This window comes from Coregonus clupeaformis, unplaced genomic scaffold, assembly GCF_020615455.1.
Source record: "Coregonus clupeaformis isolate EN_2021a unplaced genomic scaffold, ASM2061545v1 scaf2475, whole genome shotgun sequence".
NCBI lineage: Eukaryota > Metazoa > Chordata > Actinopteri > Salmoniformes > Salmonidae > Coregonus > Coregonus clupeaformis.
Genome location: NW_025535929.1, coordinates 7,182 through 23,973, shown reverse-complemented (window position 1 = coordinate 23,973; position 16,792 = coordinate 7,182). Strand labels below are relative to the sequence as shown.

Sequence of the window (16,792 nt, the reverse complement as noted above, 5' to 3'; positions counted from 1 at the left end):
TTTCAAAGAATTTCCATCCCCAATGGCACCCTATTCCCTTTATAGTACACTACTTTTGACCAGGGCCATAGGGTTCTGGTCAAAAGTAGTGTACTCTATAAAGAATAGGGTGCCATTTAGATTTTGCATTTGTATGTGAGCGACAGGACTTTTTACATTTGCGTTATTAAACCTACCTGTCCTTTGCCCTCTAGAAAATATTTTAGAAAGTAAATTATTAATTCATGTATTCTTTCTTGTGATATTTATGTCATCATTTTGTGCCTTCTTTAGTTACTGAGGGGAGGTTAGGAGAGTAGGGGCAGCTGTATGAGCGAAAACAATGATGCACACTAAGTACTACAACGTTTGTGAAAAGCACTGATACTATTCCGAGGCATACGAGGGGGGAAAACATGCCTCCCTTGGAGAGGAGAAACACTGTAAACCAATGGTAGGACAGCAGCATTTAGATTTTCTTCTGTTGAAAAAAAATATATATATTATTTGTCTTGGTCTTATAATCAATGTATTTTGACAGGTTTTGCTTGCTTAACTTCTTCAAAAAAATGAAACCACTCAATCCTTTTATGTGATTGCTTGTTCAAACCCCCGTTTTTGTCTCTTTTTGAAAATAATTTTAACTGGAAATATGTACAATACATATGCTATGTTCGTCAAATCAGGATCAGGAGGTTCACAGGTTTTTTCGTGTCCTTTTTTTTCTTTAAAAGGATGAAACTAGCATGTACATATGAAATAGTGACTGAATTCGAAACTCCCATGAATTCTTTCAGTATCTGAAGATTGCTGTACATTTTATGAGTAATAAAATGTTATGTTATTTAATAATGAACTATGGGTTATCTGTTTTATGTGACAACCGCAGTATCAATTTCTAGGTGACAGTGGTGCTAATCCCAAAAGAAAGGCTACATACAACAAGGAACAAGAAGTCTATTGGCAAAGTGATGAATATTGCATGTACCTTGGCCTAACGGTGTGGGTTATGTATTTTATTTTTCATGGCGTCCTCAACATTACAGTTTTAAGGGCAACAATAGCCTACATTTGTTTACAACTCGCAGGATTTCCATACATGAGCTTTCAACAACACAGAGTGTTGCATCAGCACGAGATCGAAAGTGCGTCAAATCTGTACAGGTCATTGTTACGTCATCACTGATAAATGTTGAAACTGATCAAAAACCGCTGGAGCGGTGCTGGAGGATTGCGTTTGTTTTCGCTTTGGATGCGCGTTCATTTTGGCAAGGAAATGTGCTGATTTTGCAAGGAGATGGAGAATAAAGAGTTCAAGGTAGACATGTTATTTATTTTTAAATCTTCAATTATATTAATTACTGTGTAATATTTATTTATTTATTTATTTATTTAATATATATAATTACATTATAAATTACTGTTAATATTGTTTAACAAATGAAATAATGTGCTATTCATGCTGTAATATCAAACTAGAAAGTATATGGCCGGGGAGTCATGAGAGTTGGCTAAAGGTACAGTAGGGTCAAATGGGGGTCAAAGGTTATGACAGCACCTTCATAAATTCGTCCAAAATGGCACCCTATTCCCTATGTAGGCTAGTGTACTACTTTTGACCAGGAGCCATAGAAGGGTTGGCTGACGTCACGAAAATGATGCTCGCGCATCGATGGCCGGAAGTCGTGTATCTTGTTATGATTCTGTACCTCAGCTAACAACAAGCTGCCATGTGGGGAATCGTAGCTCTATGGCATGTTTCAGCTCGTTGTATGGTGTTATTGATACCATGTCTTGTTTTGAGGTGTTTTGACTGATATCATGTCTATGCAATGACTAAAATTCGCTACCTAGCTAACCAACAACAACTGTAACAATGTATTTGAGACGAGTTCATTGTTCAAATGTATTTATGTTTGCATTAAACATTTAGAGACTAAATATAGTTTACATGTTGTCTAAGTCAAACCCTGTCTATTTTGCCCCATAGTTGCATGCCAGTTTTGTTGCTAAACAACCAACCCCTCTATAGAGTGTTACAGTGGAGGTGTGATAATACCCATAAAACCTAGCGGTCAAACAGGGAAATGGTTCCAATCGTTTTTCCACCATTAATTTTTCCCATAGGCGATTTTAGAAACACATAAAATATTTTATTTTATTTATTTTTTTATTTTATTTCACCTTTATTTAACCAGGTAAGCCAGTTGAGAACAGGTTCTCATTTACAACTGCGACCTGGCCAAGATAAAGCAAAGTAGTGCAATAAAAACAACACAGAGTTACATATGGGGTAAAAAAACATAAAGTCAGAAATACAACAGAAAATATATATACAGTGTGTGCAAATGTAGCAAGTTATGGAGGTAAGGCAATAAATAGGCTATAGTGCAGAATAATTACAATAGTATTAACACTGGAATGCTAGATGTGCAAGAGATTATGTGCAAATAGAGCTACTGAGGTGCAAAAGAGCAAAATAAATAACAATATAGGGATGAGGTAGTTGGGTGGGCTAATTTCAGATGGGCTGTGTACAGGTGCAGTGATCGGTAAGGTGCTCTGACAACTGATGCTTAAAGTTATTGAGGGAGATAAGAGTCTCCAGCTTCAGAGATTTTTGCAATTCGTTCCAGTCATTGGCAGCAGAGAACTGGAAGGAATGGCGGCCAAAGGAGGTGTTGGCTTTGGGAATGACCAGTGAGATATACCTGCTGGAGCGCAGACTACGGGTGGGTGCTGCTATGGTGACCAATGAGCTAAGATAAGGCGGGGATTTGCCTAGCAGTGATTTATAGATGGCCTGGAGCCAGTGGGTTTGACGACGAACATGTAGTGAGGACCAGCCAACAAGAGCGTACAGGTCACAGTGGTGGGTAGTGTATGGGGCTTTGGAGACAAAACGGATGGCACTGTGATAGACTACATCCAGTTTGCTGAGTAGAGTGTTGGAGGCTATTTTGTAAATGACATCGCCGAAGTCAAGGATCGGTAGGATAGTCAGTTTTACGAGGGCATGTTTGGCAGCATGAGTGAAGGAGGCTTTGTTGCGAAATAGGAAGCCGATTCTAGATTTAACTTTGGATTGGAGATTCTTTATGTGAGTCTGGAAGTTGAGTTTACAGTCTAACCAGACACCTAGATATTTGTAGTTGTCCACATACTCTAGGTCAGACCCGTCGAGAGTGGTGATTCTAGTCGGGTGGGCGGGTGCTAGCAGCGTTCGATTGAAAAGCATGCATTTAGTTTTACTAGTGTTTAAGAGCAGTTGAAGGCTACTGAAGGATTGTTGTATGGCATTGAAGCTCGTTTGGAGGTTTGTTAACACAGTGTCCAATGAAGGGCCAGATGTATACAAAATGGTGTCGTCTGCGTAGAGGTGGATCTGAGAGTCACCAGCAGCAAGAGCGACATCATTGATATACACGGAGAAAAGTGTCGGCCCAAGAATTGAACCCTGTGGCACCCCCATAGAGACTGCCATAGGTCCAGACAACAGGCCCTCCGATTTGACACACTGAACTCTATCTGAGAAGTAGTTGGTGAACCAGGCGAGGCAGTCATTTGAGAAACCAAGGCTATTTAGTCTGCCAATAAGAATGCGGTGGTTGACAGAGTCGAAAGCCTTGGCCAGGTCGATGAAGACGGCTGCACAGTACTGTCTATTATCAATCGCGGTTATAATATCGTTTAGGACCTTGAGCGTGGCTGAAGTGCACCCGTGACCAGCTCGGAAACCGGATTGCATAGCGGAGAAGGTACGGTGGTATTCGAAATGGTCGATGATCTGTTTGTTAACTTGGCTTTCGAATACTTTCGAAAGGCAGGGCAGGATGGATATAGGTCTGTAGCAGTTTGGATCTAGAGTGTCACCCCCTTTGAAGAGGGGGGATGACCGCGGCAGCTTTCCAATCTCTGGGGATCTCAGACGTTATGAAAGAGAGGTTGAACAGACTAGTAATAGGGGTTGCGACAATTTCGGCGGCTAGTTTTAGAAAGAAAGGGTCCAGATTGTCTAGCCCAGCTGATTTGTAGGGGTCCAGATTTTGCAGCGCTTTCAAAACATCAGCTGTCTGAATTTGTGTGAAGGAGAAGCGGGGGGGGCATGGGCAAGTTGCAGCAGAGGGTGCAGAGTTGGTGGCCGGGTTAGTGGTAGCCAGATGGAAAGCATGGCCAGCTGTAGCAAAATGCTTGTTGAAATTCTCGATTATTGTAGATTTATCGGTGGTGATAGTGTTTCCTAGCCTCAGTGCAGTGGGCAGCTGGGAGGAAGTGCTCTTATTCTCCATGGACTTTACAGTGTCCCAAAACTTTTTGGAGTTAGTGCTACAGGATGCAAATTTCTGTTTGAAAAAGTTAGCCTTTGCTTTCCTGACTGCTTGTGTATATTGGTTCCTAACTTCCCTGAAAAGTTGCATATCGCGGGGGCTATTTGATGCTAATGCTGTACGCCACAGGATGTTTTTGTGCTGGTCAAGGGCAGTCAAGTCTGAGGAGAACCAGGGGCTATATCGGTTCTTAGTTCTGTATTTTTGAATGGGGCATGTTTATTTAAGATTGAGAGGAAATTACTTTTAAGGAACAACCAGGCATCCTCTACTGACGGAATGAGATCTATATCCATCCAGGATACCTGGGCCAGGTCAATTAGGAAGGCCTCCTCGCTAAAGTGTTTTAGGGAGCGTTTGACAGTGATGAGGGGTGGTCGTTTGACCGCGGACCCGTTACGGACGCAGGCAATAAGGCAGTGATCGCTGAGATCCTGGTTGAAGACAGCTGAGGTGTATTTAGAGGGTATGTTAGTCAGGATGATATCTATGAGGGTACCCATGTTTACGGATTTAGGGTTGTACCTGGTAGGTTCGTTGATAATTTGCGTGAGGTTGAGGGCATCTAGCTTGGATTGTAGGATGGCTGGGGTATTAAGCATATCCCAATTTAGGTCACCAAGCAGTACAAACTCTGAGGATAAATGGGGGGCAATCAATTCACATATGGTGTCCAGGGCACAGCTGGGGGGCTGAGGGGGGTCTGTAGCAAGCGGCAACAGTGAGAGACTTATTTCTGGAAAGGTGGATTTTTAGAAGTAGAAGCTCAAACTGTTTGGGCACAGACCTGGATAGTATGATAGAGCTCTGCAGGCTATCTCTACAGTAGATTGCAACTCCACCCCCTTTGGCAGTTCTATCTAGACGGAAAATGTTATAGTTGGGGATGGAAATTTCAGAATTTCTGGTGGCCTTCCTGAGCCAGGATTCAGACACTGCTAGAACATCAGGGTTGGCAGAGTGTGCTAACGCAGTGAATAACTCAAACTTAGGAAGTAGACTTCTGATATTTATGTGCAAGAAACCAAGACTTTTGCGATTACAGAAGTCATCAAATGATAGCGCCTGGGGAGTAGGAGTGATACTGAGGGCTGCAGGGCCTGGGTTAGCCTCTACATCACCAGAGGAACAGAGGAGGACTAGAATAAGGATACGGCTAAAGGCTTTAAGAACTGGTCTTCTAGTGCGTTGGGTACATAGAATAAAGGGGGCAGATTTCCGGGTGTTATAGAAAAGATTCAGGGCATTATGTACAGACAAGGATATGGAAGGATATGAGTAAAGTGGAGGTAAACCTAAGCGTTGGGTAACAATGAAAGAGATAGCATCGCTGGAGTCATCAATTGAGTCGGTCTCCGCGTGTATAGGGGAAGGTGCAAAGGAGCTATCTAAGGCAGGTTTAGCTAGGCTGGGGGGTCTACAGTGATATAGTACAATTAGAAATAACCGAAACAACAATAAACTAACCATGTTTGGGCTGAGGCTAAACATAAACAGGATGTAGTACCGTAAAAAGGAACAGTCCAGCAGATATCAGCTGTATATCTGAGTTATCATAAGGTCCGGTGGTGAAGCACTAGTAAGAGGCCACGGCTAGCGTGTGCTAGCGGGCCAGGGCTAGCAGATGGATGGAATCTTCGTGGTTAACGTCGTAACCACATCAGACGATTTCGTCGGCAGACCAGTCGTGTAGGATCGGGCGGGCTCCGTGTCAACACTAGGTGGTCCCGTCCGGTTGACAGAGAGGTAGATAGCCGGGAGATGGGCCTAGCTCAGGATGATTAGCCAGACCACAGCGTCCGTTTTGTTGTAGCTGCTCAGCTGGTAGCGATGAATCCGGAGTTAAAGGTCCAGTGATTCAGTGATTCCGGCGGAAAAACTGATATGTTCTGGGTCGATAACGCGCTGTGTTTTTAATCCCCGCGGAAAAAAATCCAATGTTCTGGGTGAAACACCGCTAGCTGTGGCTAATAGCAAGTAGCTAGTTAGCTGGCTAGCTAGTTTCAACTGGAGATTCTAGATTCTAGATAAAGGTAAGTCGATAATAGAATCCGTTCCACATTGAGTGAGGCGGGTTGCAGGAAAGTATATTTTGTAGAAGGATGAAAAGTCTGATAGGGAAATATGTACGAAAAATACAAAAAACAGGGTATTTACAGGCTATTTACAGACACACGACAGAAACAGGACTGCACTACTTCGCCATCTTGGAAAAAAGTGGCGTGACGTTTTTGTAACCATGTAAATCTCTCTCGGACAAGTTGATGTATTTGATGTATTTTTCTATTACATGTATGACATTTCATTGAGATATTTTGTGTTTTAATGACGCAAAATTGAATTACAGCCTAACTCTGCTTTCTGTTGTCGCCATCAGGCTGCAGTGGTGACCTTCACTACCGTGACCCACAAGGATGAAACTTCCCAGACCAGCCTCACCCTCAGCAGGGGAAAGAGAAGCTACCCAGACCTACACACCTTTGTGCAGGGCATGAAGGACGAGTAAGTTGCTCTTTGGCTTCCCCATGCATCCCCTAGATATGTTCCCTATCTCAATTGCATACTCCTCGTGTCCTCTCTTCTCAAAACCCATTGGATGAGAAAGCCAGAGGTCCCGCCCTTCTGACCTTCTCATCCAATGGGTTTTGAGAAGGAGGCGAGGAGATTGAGAGTCTCCCATAGTCTCGGGCCAATACAAAGGACTCAACGGACCAAATAACCAATCAGGGATGTCTGGGTGTGGCCTAGTTCCATAGAGGTCCATCCATAACGTAGTCTAAGATAATAGAGGTAATGTCCATCCATAACGTAATCTAAGATAATAGAGGTAATGTCCATCCATAACGTAATCTAAAATAATAGAGGTAATGTCCATCCATAACGTAATCTAAAATAATAGAGGTAATGTCCATCCATAACGTAATCTAAAATAATAGAGGTAATGTCCATCCATAACGTAATCTAAAATCATAGAGGTAATGTCCATCCATAACGTAATCTAAAATAATAGAGGTAATGTCCATCCATAACATAGTCTAAGATAATAGAGGTAATGTCATGTAGTTCATTGTGTACTTGCATTTATTTACTTTTCAGCCATTGGAATCTGCTGAGTGAGAATATGCGTGCCGGGGTGAGTTATAGTCACCTCTAAAGTAGTTAATGTTGGTAAAATGGACCAAACATTCATTTGTGGAAATCCTGCAGGACCTTTAATCCTGAACCACTGCTTTAATTGACTAGCTTGAGTAAATGGTTCTACATTTTATATCAGTGCAGCCCCTTTAACAAACTAACTCTGTATGGTCTTTTAACATTGCAGATGAGCAGACATGAGTTTAGTGCCAAGTGCATGGATATTGTAGCATGGGTGATGGAGTCTACATCCACTGTGGTTGTTCCCGCCCTTGACCTCACCATGCAGATAGAGCTCTCTGATTCGCCAAGCTCTTCTGGATCAGGAAGTAATGAGGCAGGAGAGGTGACCTCTCTTGGCCGCAGCGTCAGATTCAGCTGTAGTGGAGGACCCAGCAGGTGCACCAGCGCCAGAACCGCCTGCAGCACACGCACTCCCACGCCTTTCCCCTCCTCTCACAGGTACCTAGCCCTATCCATGCCTCTAACAGGTACCTAGCCCTATCCATGCCTCTCACAGGTACCTAGCCCTATCCGCTCCTCTCAAAGGTACCTAGCCCTATCCTCTCCTCGCACAGGTACCTAGCCCTATCCCCTCCTCTCAAAGGTACCTACCCCTATCCCCTCCTCTCACAGGTACCTACCCCTATCCACGCCTCTCAAAGGTACCTAGCCCTATCCCCTCCTCTCACAGGTACCTACCCCTATCCACGCCTCTCAAAGGTACCTAGCCCTATCCCCTCCTTTCACAGGTACCTAGCCCTATCCCCTCCTCTCACAGGTACCTACCCCTATCCACGCCTCTCACAGGTACCTAGCCCTATCCCCTCCTCTCACAGGTACCTAGCCCTATCCCCTCCTCTCACAGGTACCTAGCCCTATCCCCTCCTCTCACAGGTACCTACCCCTATCCCCTCCTCTCACAGGTACCTACCCCTATCCACGCCTCTCACAGGTACCTAGCCCTATCCCCTCCTCTCACAGGTACCTACCCCTATCCACGCCTCTCACAGGTACCTAGCCCTATCCCCTCCTCTCACAGGTACCTAGCCCTATCCCCTCCTCTCACAGGTACCTAGCCCTATCCATGCCTCTAACAGGTACCTAGCCCTATCACCTCCTCTCACAGGTACCTAGCCCTATCCACGCCTCTCACAGGTACCTAGCCTTATCCATGCCTCTCACAGGTACCTAGCCCTATCCATGCCTCTAACAGGTACCTAGCCCTATCCATGCCTCTCACAGGTACCTAGCCCTATCCCCTCCTCTCAAAGGTACCTAGCCCTATCCTCTCCTCTCACAGGTACCTAGCCCTATCCCCTCCTCTCAAAGGTACCTAGCCCTATCCTCTCCTCTCACAGGTACCTACCCCTATCCCCTCCTCTCACAGGTACCTACCCCTATCCACGCCTCTCAAAGGTACCTAGCCCTATCCCCTCCTCTCACAGGTACCTACCCCTATCCACGCCTCTCAAAGGTACCTAGCCCTATCCCCTCCTTTCACAGGTACCTAGCCCTATCCCCTCCTCTCACAGGTACCTACCCCTATCCACGCCTCTCACAGGTACCTAGCCCTATCCCCTCCTCTCACAGGTACCTAGCCCTATCCCCTCCTCTCACAGGTACCTAGCCCTATCCCCCTCCTCTCACAGGTATCTAGCCCTATCCCCTCCTCTCACAGATACCTAGCTCTATCCCCTCCTCTTTTTGCAGGTATTTCCTGTTATAGGTACAAATATCCATTCCAGATCCACTTAGTGAGAAATACTACTTAGATACTACACAACCACTCTAAAACGTTTACTCTGAATGTTAATGTTTGCTCTGAGTGTGGTTTGAGATGGTTCACAATGCTTCCTTTGAATAACAATAACAAGGTTGAGTTTGTGTCCCAAATTCTTGGATCATATTTTTTATTTTGTTACCATATACTATTCATTTATGTTGTGCATTCTGCAGGTCCATGACCTCTTTGCTAAGTGAGAATGAAGAGCGATATGTCTCCTCACCTGAGGGTGGCGATAGAGAGATGAGACACAGACAACACTCAGCACCACTGAGATCTGTGTTTGGCATCTCTGAGGACTCTGTCTTCGACATGGTCCAGAGCGGCCAGTCGCAGGGTGACATCGTACCGCTGCCCAAACGGAGTAGACAGGAGAAATACAGACCTAGCAAAATGTCAACGGACGGCAAGTTTATGATGGGTATTGTCGAGTTGGTTATAAACCTTCTCAACTCCAGATTGGCTGAGCTAATGCGAAGTGTCAGTCAGGGAACTCTAGTTCTGCTGACTGGAAGTATCTCAGCAAGTCAACAGTTTGCCCAAGAGATGCTAAGCATGGCGACTTCTAAGATGTATTCCCATGCCATAGAGCATATTGCGCTCGGCCACAAGTCTCCCCTTGAGTTAGAGAGGGAGCTTGAGGCCATCTTGGGTCCTCTGGCTGGACAGGTCATAGTCATCATCATAGATAGCATCATCAAGGCTAAAGCCAACGGAGGAAATGAGGGGAGAGCGTCCAGCCCCTTGACCTATTTTCTAACTGCCATTTCGGCAGAAATACAAAGCCTAGTGGTTCACAGATCGGCTAGCAGACCATCCACCAGACTGTCCAACAACGACCCACTGCTGAACATTTCCAAGTCAAAGGTCTTAAGATCAGTTCTGCTCAAAATGGCAGAGCTCTTTGGCCAAGGTCCAAGTGAAACCTGTCTAGTTCCACTAGTCCAGAGTCAGTCCAACAACTCAATTTGCGACTGGACTGTGAATGCAGGCACCATTCATCCAAGTACATTTCTGTCCGACAACAGAGTGACAGAAGTGTCATCCGATGTTGTGGATCTTGTACTTGAGGTTTTTTGGATAACAGGATTTTTGGATAACAGGAACCCGTCAAGGCCACAGAGTGCCTGCTCCCACAACTCAGCTAGTGGAGCAATAGATATGAGAGCTCTTGCTGGGGACTTGGTCAGACAGGTGTCTGTCAAACTCAGCCCATTTGTCTCTGAGAGTCAACTCTCCACCATGTCCATGACAGATCTGTCATCATCTTTTTCTGACTCCACCTTGAAGCAGTTGTGTTCTCGCTCTGTTGTTGCTCTGGCAACTGCCTGTCAAGCAATCAAAACAGAGCTCGAGAACCAGAGACCTACCAACCTGGCAGCCAGAGACCTACTATCGTCTCTGGTAGAGACCATTGAGGACATGGATATCTCTGACATCCTCCAGGGCCCGTCGGCCATTTTGGAGGAGGCTGCTGTGATAAAGCACCCAGAGATGTCCACCTCGACAATATACAGATCTCTGCTTCTCGACTCATCTCTCGCCTCCTCTAAGATGGTCACTGAGAGCATTATCTTCAACAACCCATGCCCATCAGAGGAGAATGTGAGTATTCAGAAGGAGCTCCCTGCTGATAAAGTTGACATCCTCCATGGTCAACCAGTGGAGGAGTATATTGTCAAAGCTGAGCAATGCATCACTCAGGTCATTCAGGATGCAGCTGTGACATATACTGCTGCGCTGGATAAAACCGACACTTGTGGAAAACTGTCGGAAATCCTATCTGTCCATGTTTCCTCAGAGAATATTGAGGAGGCATCCTCTGATCTCTTTGGTGGAATTATTTCCGAACTGCATGAGGTATCTGAGGTCAATAAGGCCTCCATGCGTACGAAATCAGGTCGCAAAATGTTCTGGGTGGAAGTGAGTTCAGGTTCCCAGAAGATTTATACCAAAACCCTGGACAAACTAAGGAAGCTGTTCACCTCCCACCATCTCACTGAGGGAAAAAATACTCCTGTGCAAATCGAGCTTTCTGCAACTGGACTACTTGTAACTGAGGCCACTGTGCAGGAATCTCCTGTAACTGAGGCCACTTTGGCAGTGTCTCCTGTACAGAAGACAGACAGTAAGACCCCTTCTAAGTCCCCAGCCTCAGCCTACCAGCTCACCCTCGACACCTGCACTAAAGGGGTAATCAAACAGGTGATCTCGGTGCTGAGGGTGGACACTTCAAAGGAAGACTGCTCCGCTTCCGTTGGGGAGAGCACGTCAAATTCATCCTTCGACTTCAACCAGAAGTTGGACTCGATAATTTCGAAATTGGAGGACCTCACCATTTCGAGTGATGTGACGTCAGCCGAGATTGCCACACTCACGCGATCTCTTAGTGCAGCCAGCAGAACCGGCAGATTATGAAATGTTCTTATGACAGATGCTGAGTGTGAGGTTCCAGAGGTTCCATCCACTTCCCCACCCAAGGAGGACCTGACAACCACACCGGCCCCTGCTCCCCAGGAGTCCCAGTCCCGTAAACGCCCACTCATAGTCAGGGTGTTACACGCTCTCTCCAGAGCCATCTCCAAACCATTCAGAGGAGCTTCTGGGAAGAAGAATTAGCCAAATGCCTGATTTTATTAATATGATATTTTAATCAGAGCCTTTATTTAATAAAACATTACTGCATTGATTTCTGTCTATAGTAGTCTTCATGTATGTGCAAGATAACGGTAAAGTACTTCAAACCACATAGTCAAAAGTATTCATAGTGAAGTACCGTTTATGATTATTGATTGTGGAAATACACATAATACAGAAAAGTTGTTGTCACATATAAAGACAGACATAAAGGAGAACTCCGTAGACCAGTCACTGTCACGGTTTCGGCCGAGGCTGCCTCTCTCCCTTGTTCGGGCAGGCTTCGGCGTTCGTCGTCTCCGAATTCTAGCTGCCACCGTTCTATGTTCTGTGTTTCCTGTTTGATTAGTTTTGTCTGTTAGCCACACCTGTTTTGTGTTAGGTCTCATTATGCACCCTATTTAGTTCCCTGTTTGTGTGTATAGTGTTGTGTGTAATTGTCGCTTGTCAGATGGTTGCGTAGCTGTGTTATTTTTCCAGTACGCCAGGATTAGTAGTGTCCTCCTCTGTTTAGGAGAGTTTTGCGCACTGTGTTTTCGTGGCGATCGTGTGTTGACGCCCTGTGCGCGTCTGTTTGGCCTCCTGCCGTTTGTGGATTATTTTTGCATAGTAAAGTCTTGTTGGACTGTACCTCTGCTTCTGCGCCTGATTCCCCACCACACCATCACTACATCGTTGACAGTCACATTCTCAAGCCATAACTAAATCCATGAATGGATCTCCTATAAGATGACAGGAGAACATTTGTAACACTTTCTATGAAGCCTATATCTATAATGCATACACTCAAGTCATTTACATTTTACATTTTAGTCATTTAGCAGAAGCTCTTATCCAGAGCGACTTACAGTTAGTGAGTGCATAAATTTTTTTTTCATACTGTCATACACTCATAATGACTTAACTGAGTTAAGTGTTAAGTAAAGTGCAGTTATAAACACATAATGAGGGCTTATTATGTATTTCTTGCAATAAAAAAAGAAAAATGCTACTAGTTTATTAAATATTCATGACTGCTATTGCACGGCTCATGTCCACACTTCTGTACAATAGGGGGCAGTAATGCACCATAACGTTGGATGCCAACTGCCTATAAACCCCACTGAAGAAGAAAAAGCTACTCATGTAATGCATGCTGGAAAGCAGACAAAACTAATGATTTGCAAGAGATCTAAACACGATTTATAAGCTACTGAACAACAAGTCCAAGAAATCATTGCTAACCGCGTTTGCACTTTGAACAGATTTCCGACAATAATAATGGAAGATGTGACTGGGGCTCAGCTCATTGCAGAGGCACTAAAAGCTCAGGTGAAGTGTGTGCAATATATATAAAAGAGTGTTATACTGTGTAACCGTGTTGCTAATAATATATTAGTCGCTGATCATGTCCTTGGCAGTGAGAATGTAACACTATGAGTTGTGAAAGTGTGCCATAGGTCATTGCACTGGTAAAGCTAACTATTAATATTGTTGTAGAAAAACATTTAGATGTTTATGTGGAATAGTATATGTTAACACCCTTGTTGATGCATGCCAATGTGTGTGTCAATGCAAAGAAAATCTAAACTACATTGTAACAATTCATATACAATTCAGTATGAAAATGTATGCACTCACTAACTGTAAATCGCTCTGGATAAGAGCGTCTGCTAAATGACTAAAAATGTTTAAAAAAAGGTAAATATACTGTATCTACATGTAACTCTCTACAGAATGTAGAATATATGTTTGGAATAGTTGGTGTTCCAGTCATTGAAGTAGCTAAGGCAGCTCAAGCCTCAGGAATAAAGTATGTGGGAATGCGCAATGAACAAGCCATAAGCCACCTTTTTATTACTAAACCAGCTCTCCCCAAATCATGTGATATTAACTACCCGTACATAGACTACAGGAGCGTGTAGTGTGTGAGGGTCAGTTTCATAGCTTTTTGCATTGCTAATTATGTCTGCCTGTCTGTCTGACCCTTTGTGTGTCTTATTTTTCCTCCACTGATGATGATATCCAATCTGTTTATTCTTACTTTTGTGAGTCAGTACCCAAGAACAACACAGTCATTTTTCAGAACACAATGAGAATTTCTCAGAATGACAGTTTGTTTTACACCACTGTGCTAGTACAGGATAAAGTTGAGCTGAAGGGGATGTTAGATAGTGGGTCCATGGCTACTACTCTGCGCGCAGATATTGTACCTCGGTTGAGGGAGGCAGGAGTGGTAGAGGGGAACTTTCTAGCTCCTTCAGACATCATCCTGGTGGGTTGTAGCGGGAACAAACTAGCCCAGTGGGCATGTGTGACTTAAAAATTCAACTTTATGGCTTCTGTTATGTAGTCCCAGTGCTTATTGTTGATGGGAAGGTTGATGAACTCATTGTGGGAACTAATGTGTTGAAGTCTCTGATTAGACAGTGAGTTTCTATGTGCTCACGCAGGTGCCCGAGAGCTGTGGCTGCACCAAGGGCTAAGCTATTGTGTGTTGTCTCTTCGTGTACAGGTATGTCATTTATTTTGTCAGAATTATGTTGTATATCATTTTACTTGTATTGTATAGTGTGTTGTTAGGCACTGAATGTGTGCATGCAGCACCTGTTCTCTTTTGCCTGACCTTCAACTAGCAAGGTGCCCGAGAGCTGTGGCTGCACCAAGAGCTAACATATTGTGTGTTGTCTCTTCGTGTGCAGGTCGAATAAAAATTATCCAACCATCAGAATTCCAGTTGTGGCAGTGTCCTAATTACGTGACCTGCCGACTGGTCAGCTCAAGCCGACTGCCGGAGCTGTGCATGTGGATGAGGTGCACGACCTGCGCATGTGAATTTGTTGATGGCTTACTGTAAGTGAATATATACTGTAAACAGTGAAAGTGAATGTAGCATATTCATTAAATACAGGTATTCGTGCTTATTTGTATGTTTTGGATGAATTTGTTTATTGCATTAATTTTTTGGGGTATTTGAATGCACTAAATTACATTGTATTTTAGTGCTCTGTTGAGCCATGGAAGATTCTCAAATCCATAAGACGTGTTATGCTGGGGATTTTAGTGTGGGTAGAGGGAGGGGTGTCCTTCCATTTACACCAATTGTACAGTCAGCTCCTGGGAGTAGAGCGTTTGCTAGTCCTGAGTTTGCAAGCACTGGGAGGGGTAGGCTGTTTGTTCCACCTGACCAGGGTATCCCACCCTCTGTCTTTTGATGTACCATCATCCACAGTACTCGGTGATAATGGGACTCCTCCGAGTCAGCTTAGTGACCTTATTAAGCAGATTGGTTCAGAGATAGGAGAATCTATCAGAGCGAGTTTACTGCAGCCTGGGGTTTCAAGTCTTTCTCCTGCCCGTCCCCCTCACCAACCCCAGCAGTTTCCCCTGCCTGAGCAGTGTGGGTCAACCTTTATTGATGCGTCCAAGCTGAATCTGGTTGTGAAGTCAGATGTTAGTGCTCCACCTCTTTTTAGGGGTGATGGCTCAGATAAGTACTCTGTCCTGGAGTGGGAGGAGTTAATGGAAGTCTACCTAGAGAAGAGGGGTTACACTGGGTCTGGGAATGTTGGGGAGGTGATGTCTAGGCTCATGGGGAGGGCACGGGATGTGACCAAAGTCTGGAAGCGTAACAACCTTGTTGTCACAGATGTTAAGGCGGTGTTCAGTGTTTTCAAGCAACACTTTGGGGATACTGTCTGCTCAGGTATGCCATTAGCTGATTTCTATTCAATCAAACCATATGCTAATGAGGGTCCAATAGATTTCTGGATTAGGCTTAACAAAGCTGCAGAGGCAGCCGAACAGTACCTTGTGAGTGAGGGCAGGACCTTACCCAATCAGTGCTCAGAGTTGGCAGTCATGTTTGTACGCAACTGTCCTGATAAAGAGTTGAACCAAGTGTTCAAGAGCAAACCCATTCGTGACTGGACAGCCAGTGAGGTACAGGATCGGTTGGATGAACTGTTAAGGGAACGTAAAGCATGTAGAACACAACTTTCACAGCAGGTTGCTGCTGTTTTTGACTGCCCTCAGGAGGGAGTGGGTCCTGTGAAAAGACCTAATGTGTCATCTTTTTCTCAATGTGGCCGTGAACCAGACCAGGCACCATCTGTATCTGAGGGTGGGACATTAAAGAAAGTTTTGACTTTGTTAGAGAAGGCTCTGGTCAGCAATACTCAGTCTGTGAGTGGCGCAGTGGTCTAAGGCACTACATCGCAGTGCTAGCTGTGCCACTAGAGATCCTGGTTCGAATCCAGGCTCTGTCGTAGCCGGCCGCGACCGGGAGACCCATGGGGCGGCGCACAATTGGACCAGCGTCGCCTAGGGTAGTGGAGGGAATGGCCGGCTCAGTTCGAGAGCATGGTGTTTGCAACGCCAGGGTTGTGGGTTCGATTCCCACGGGGGTATGAAAAAAATTAATAACGTATGCACTAACTGTAAGTCGCTCTGGATAAGAGCGTCTGCTAAATGAGGGCAATGTGGGGCATTCTTATTTTTCCTCCACTGATGATGATATCCAATCTGTTTATTCTTACTTTTGTGAGTCAGTACCCAAGAACAACACAGTCATTTTTCAGAACACAATCAGAATGACAGTTTGTTTTACACCACTGTGCTAGTACAGGATAAAGTTGAGCTGAAGGGGATGTTAGATAGTGGGTCCATGGCTACTACTCTGCGCGCAGATATTGTACCTCGGTTGAGGGAGGCAGGAGTGGTAGAGGGGAACTTTCTAGCTCCTTCAGACATCATCCTGGTGGGTTGTGGTGGGAACAAAACTAGCCCAGTGGGCATGTGTGACTTAAAAATTCAACTTTATGGCTTCTGTTATGTAGTCCCAGTGCTTATTGTTGATGGGCAGGTTGATGAACTCATTGTGGGAACTAATGTGTTGAAGTCTCTGATTAGACAGTTCAAATCAAATGACAGCTACTGGCGGGTGGCG

The 16,792-nt window shown here is 44.7% G+C and overlaps 1 protein-coding gene across 1 annotated transcript; it reads left to right on the top strand.

Moving 5' to 3' along the window:
- The first annotated feature begins 1,203 nt into the window (after nt 1–1,203).
- Nucleotides 1,204–11,917, top strand: LOC123488757. The gene is made up of 5 exons (XM_045219557.1): nt 1,204–1,297; nt 6,685–6,809; nt 7,404–7,440; nt 7,630–7,904; nt 9,402–11,917. Exons 1-5 carry the CDS (start codon nt 1,277–1,279, stop codon nt 11,644–11,646), a joined length of 2,703 nt encoding a protein of 900 aa, XP_045075492.1. The 5' UTR covers nt 1,204–1,276; the 3' UTR covers nt 11,647–11,917.
- Nucleotides 11,918–16,792: the final 4,875 nt, after the last annotated feature.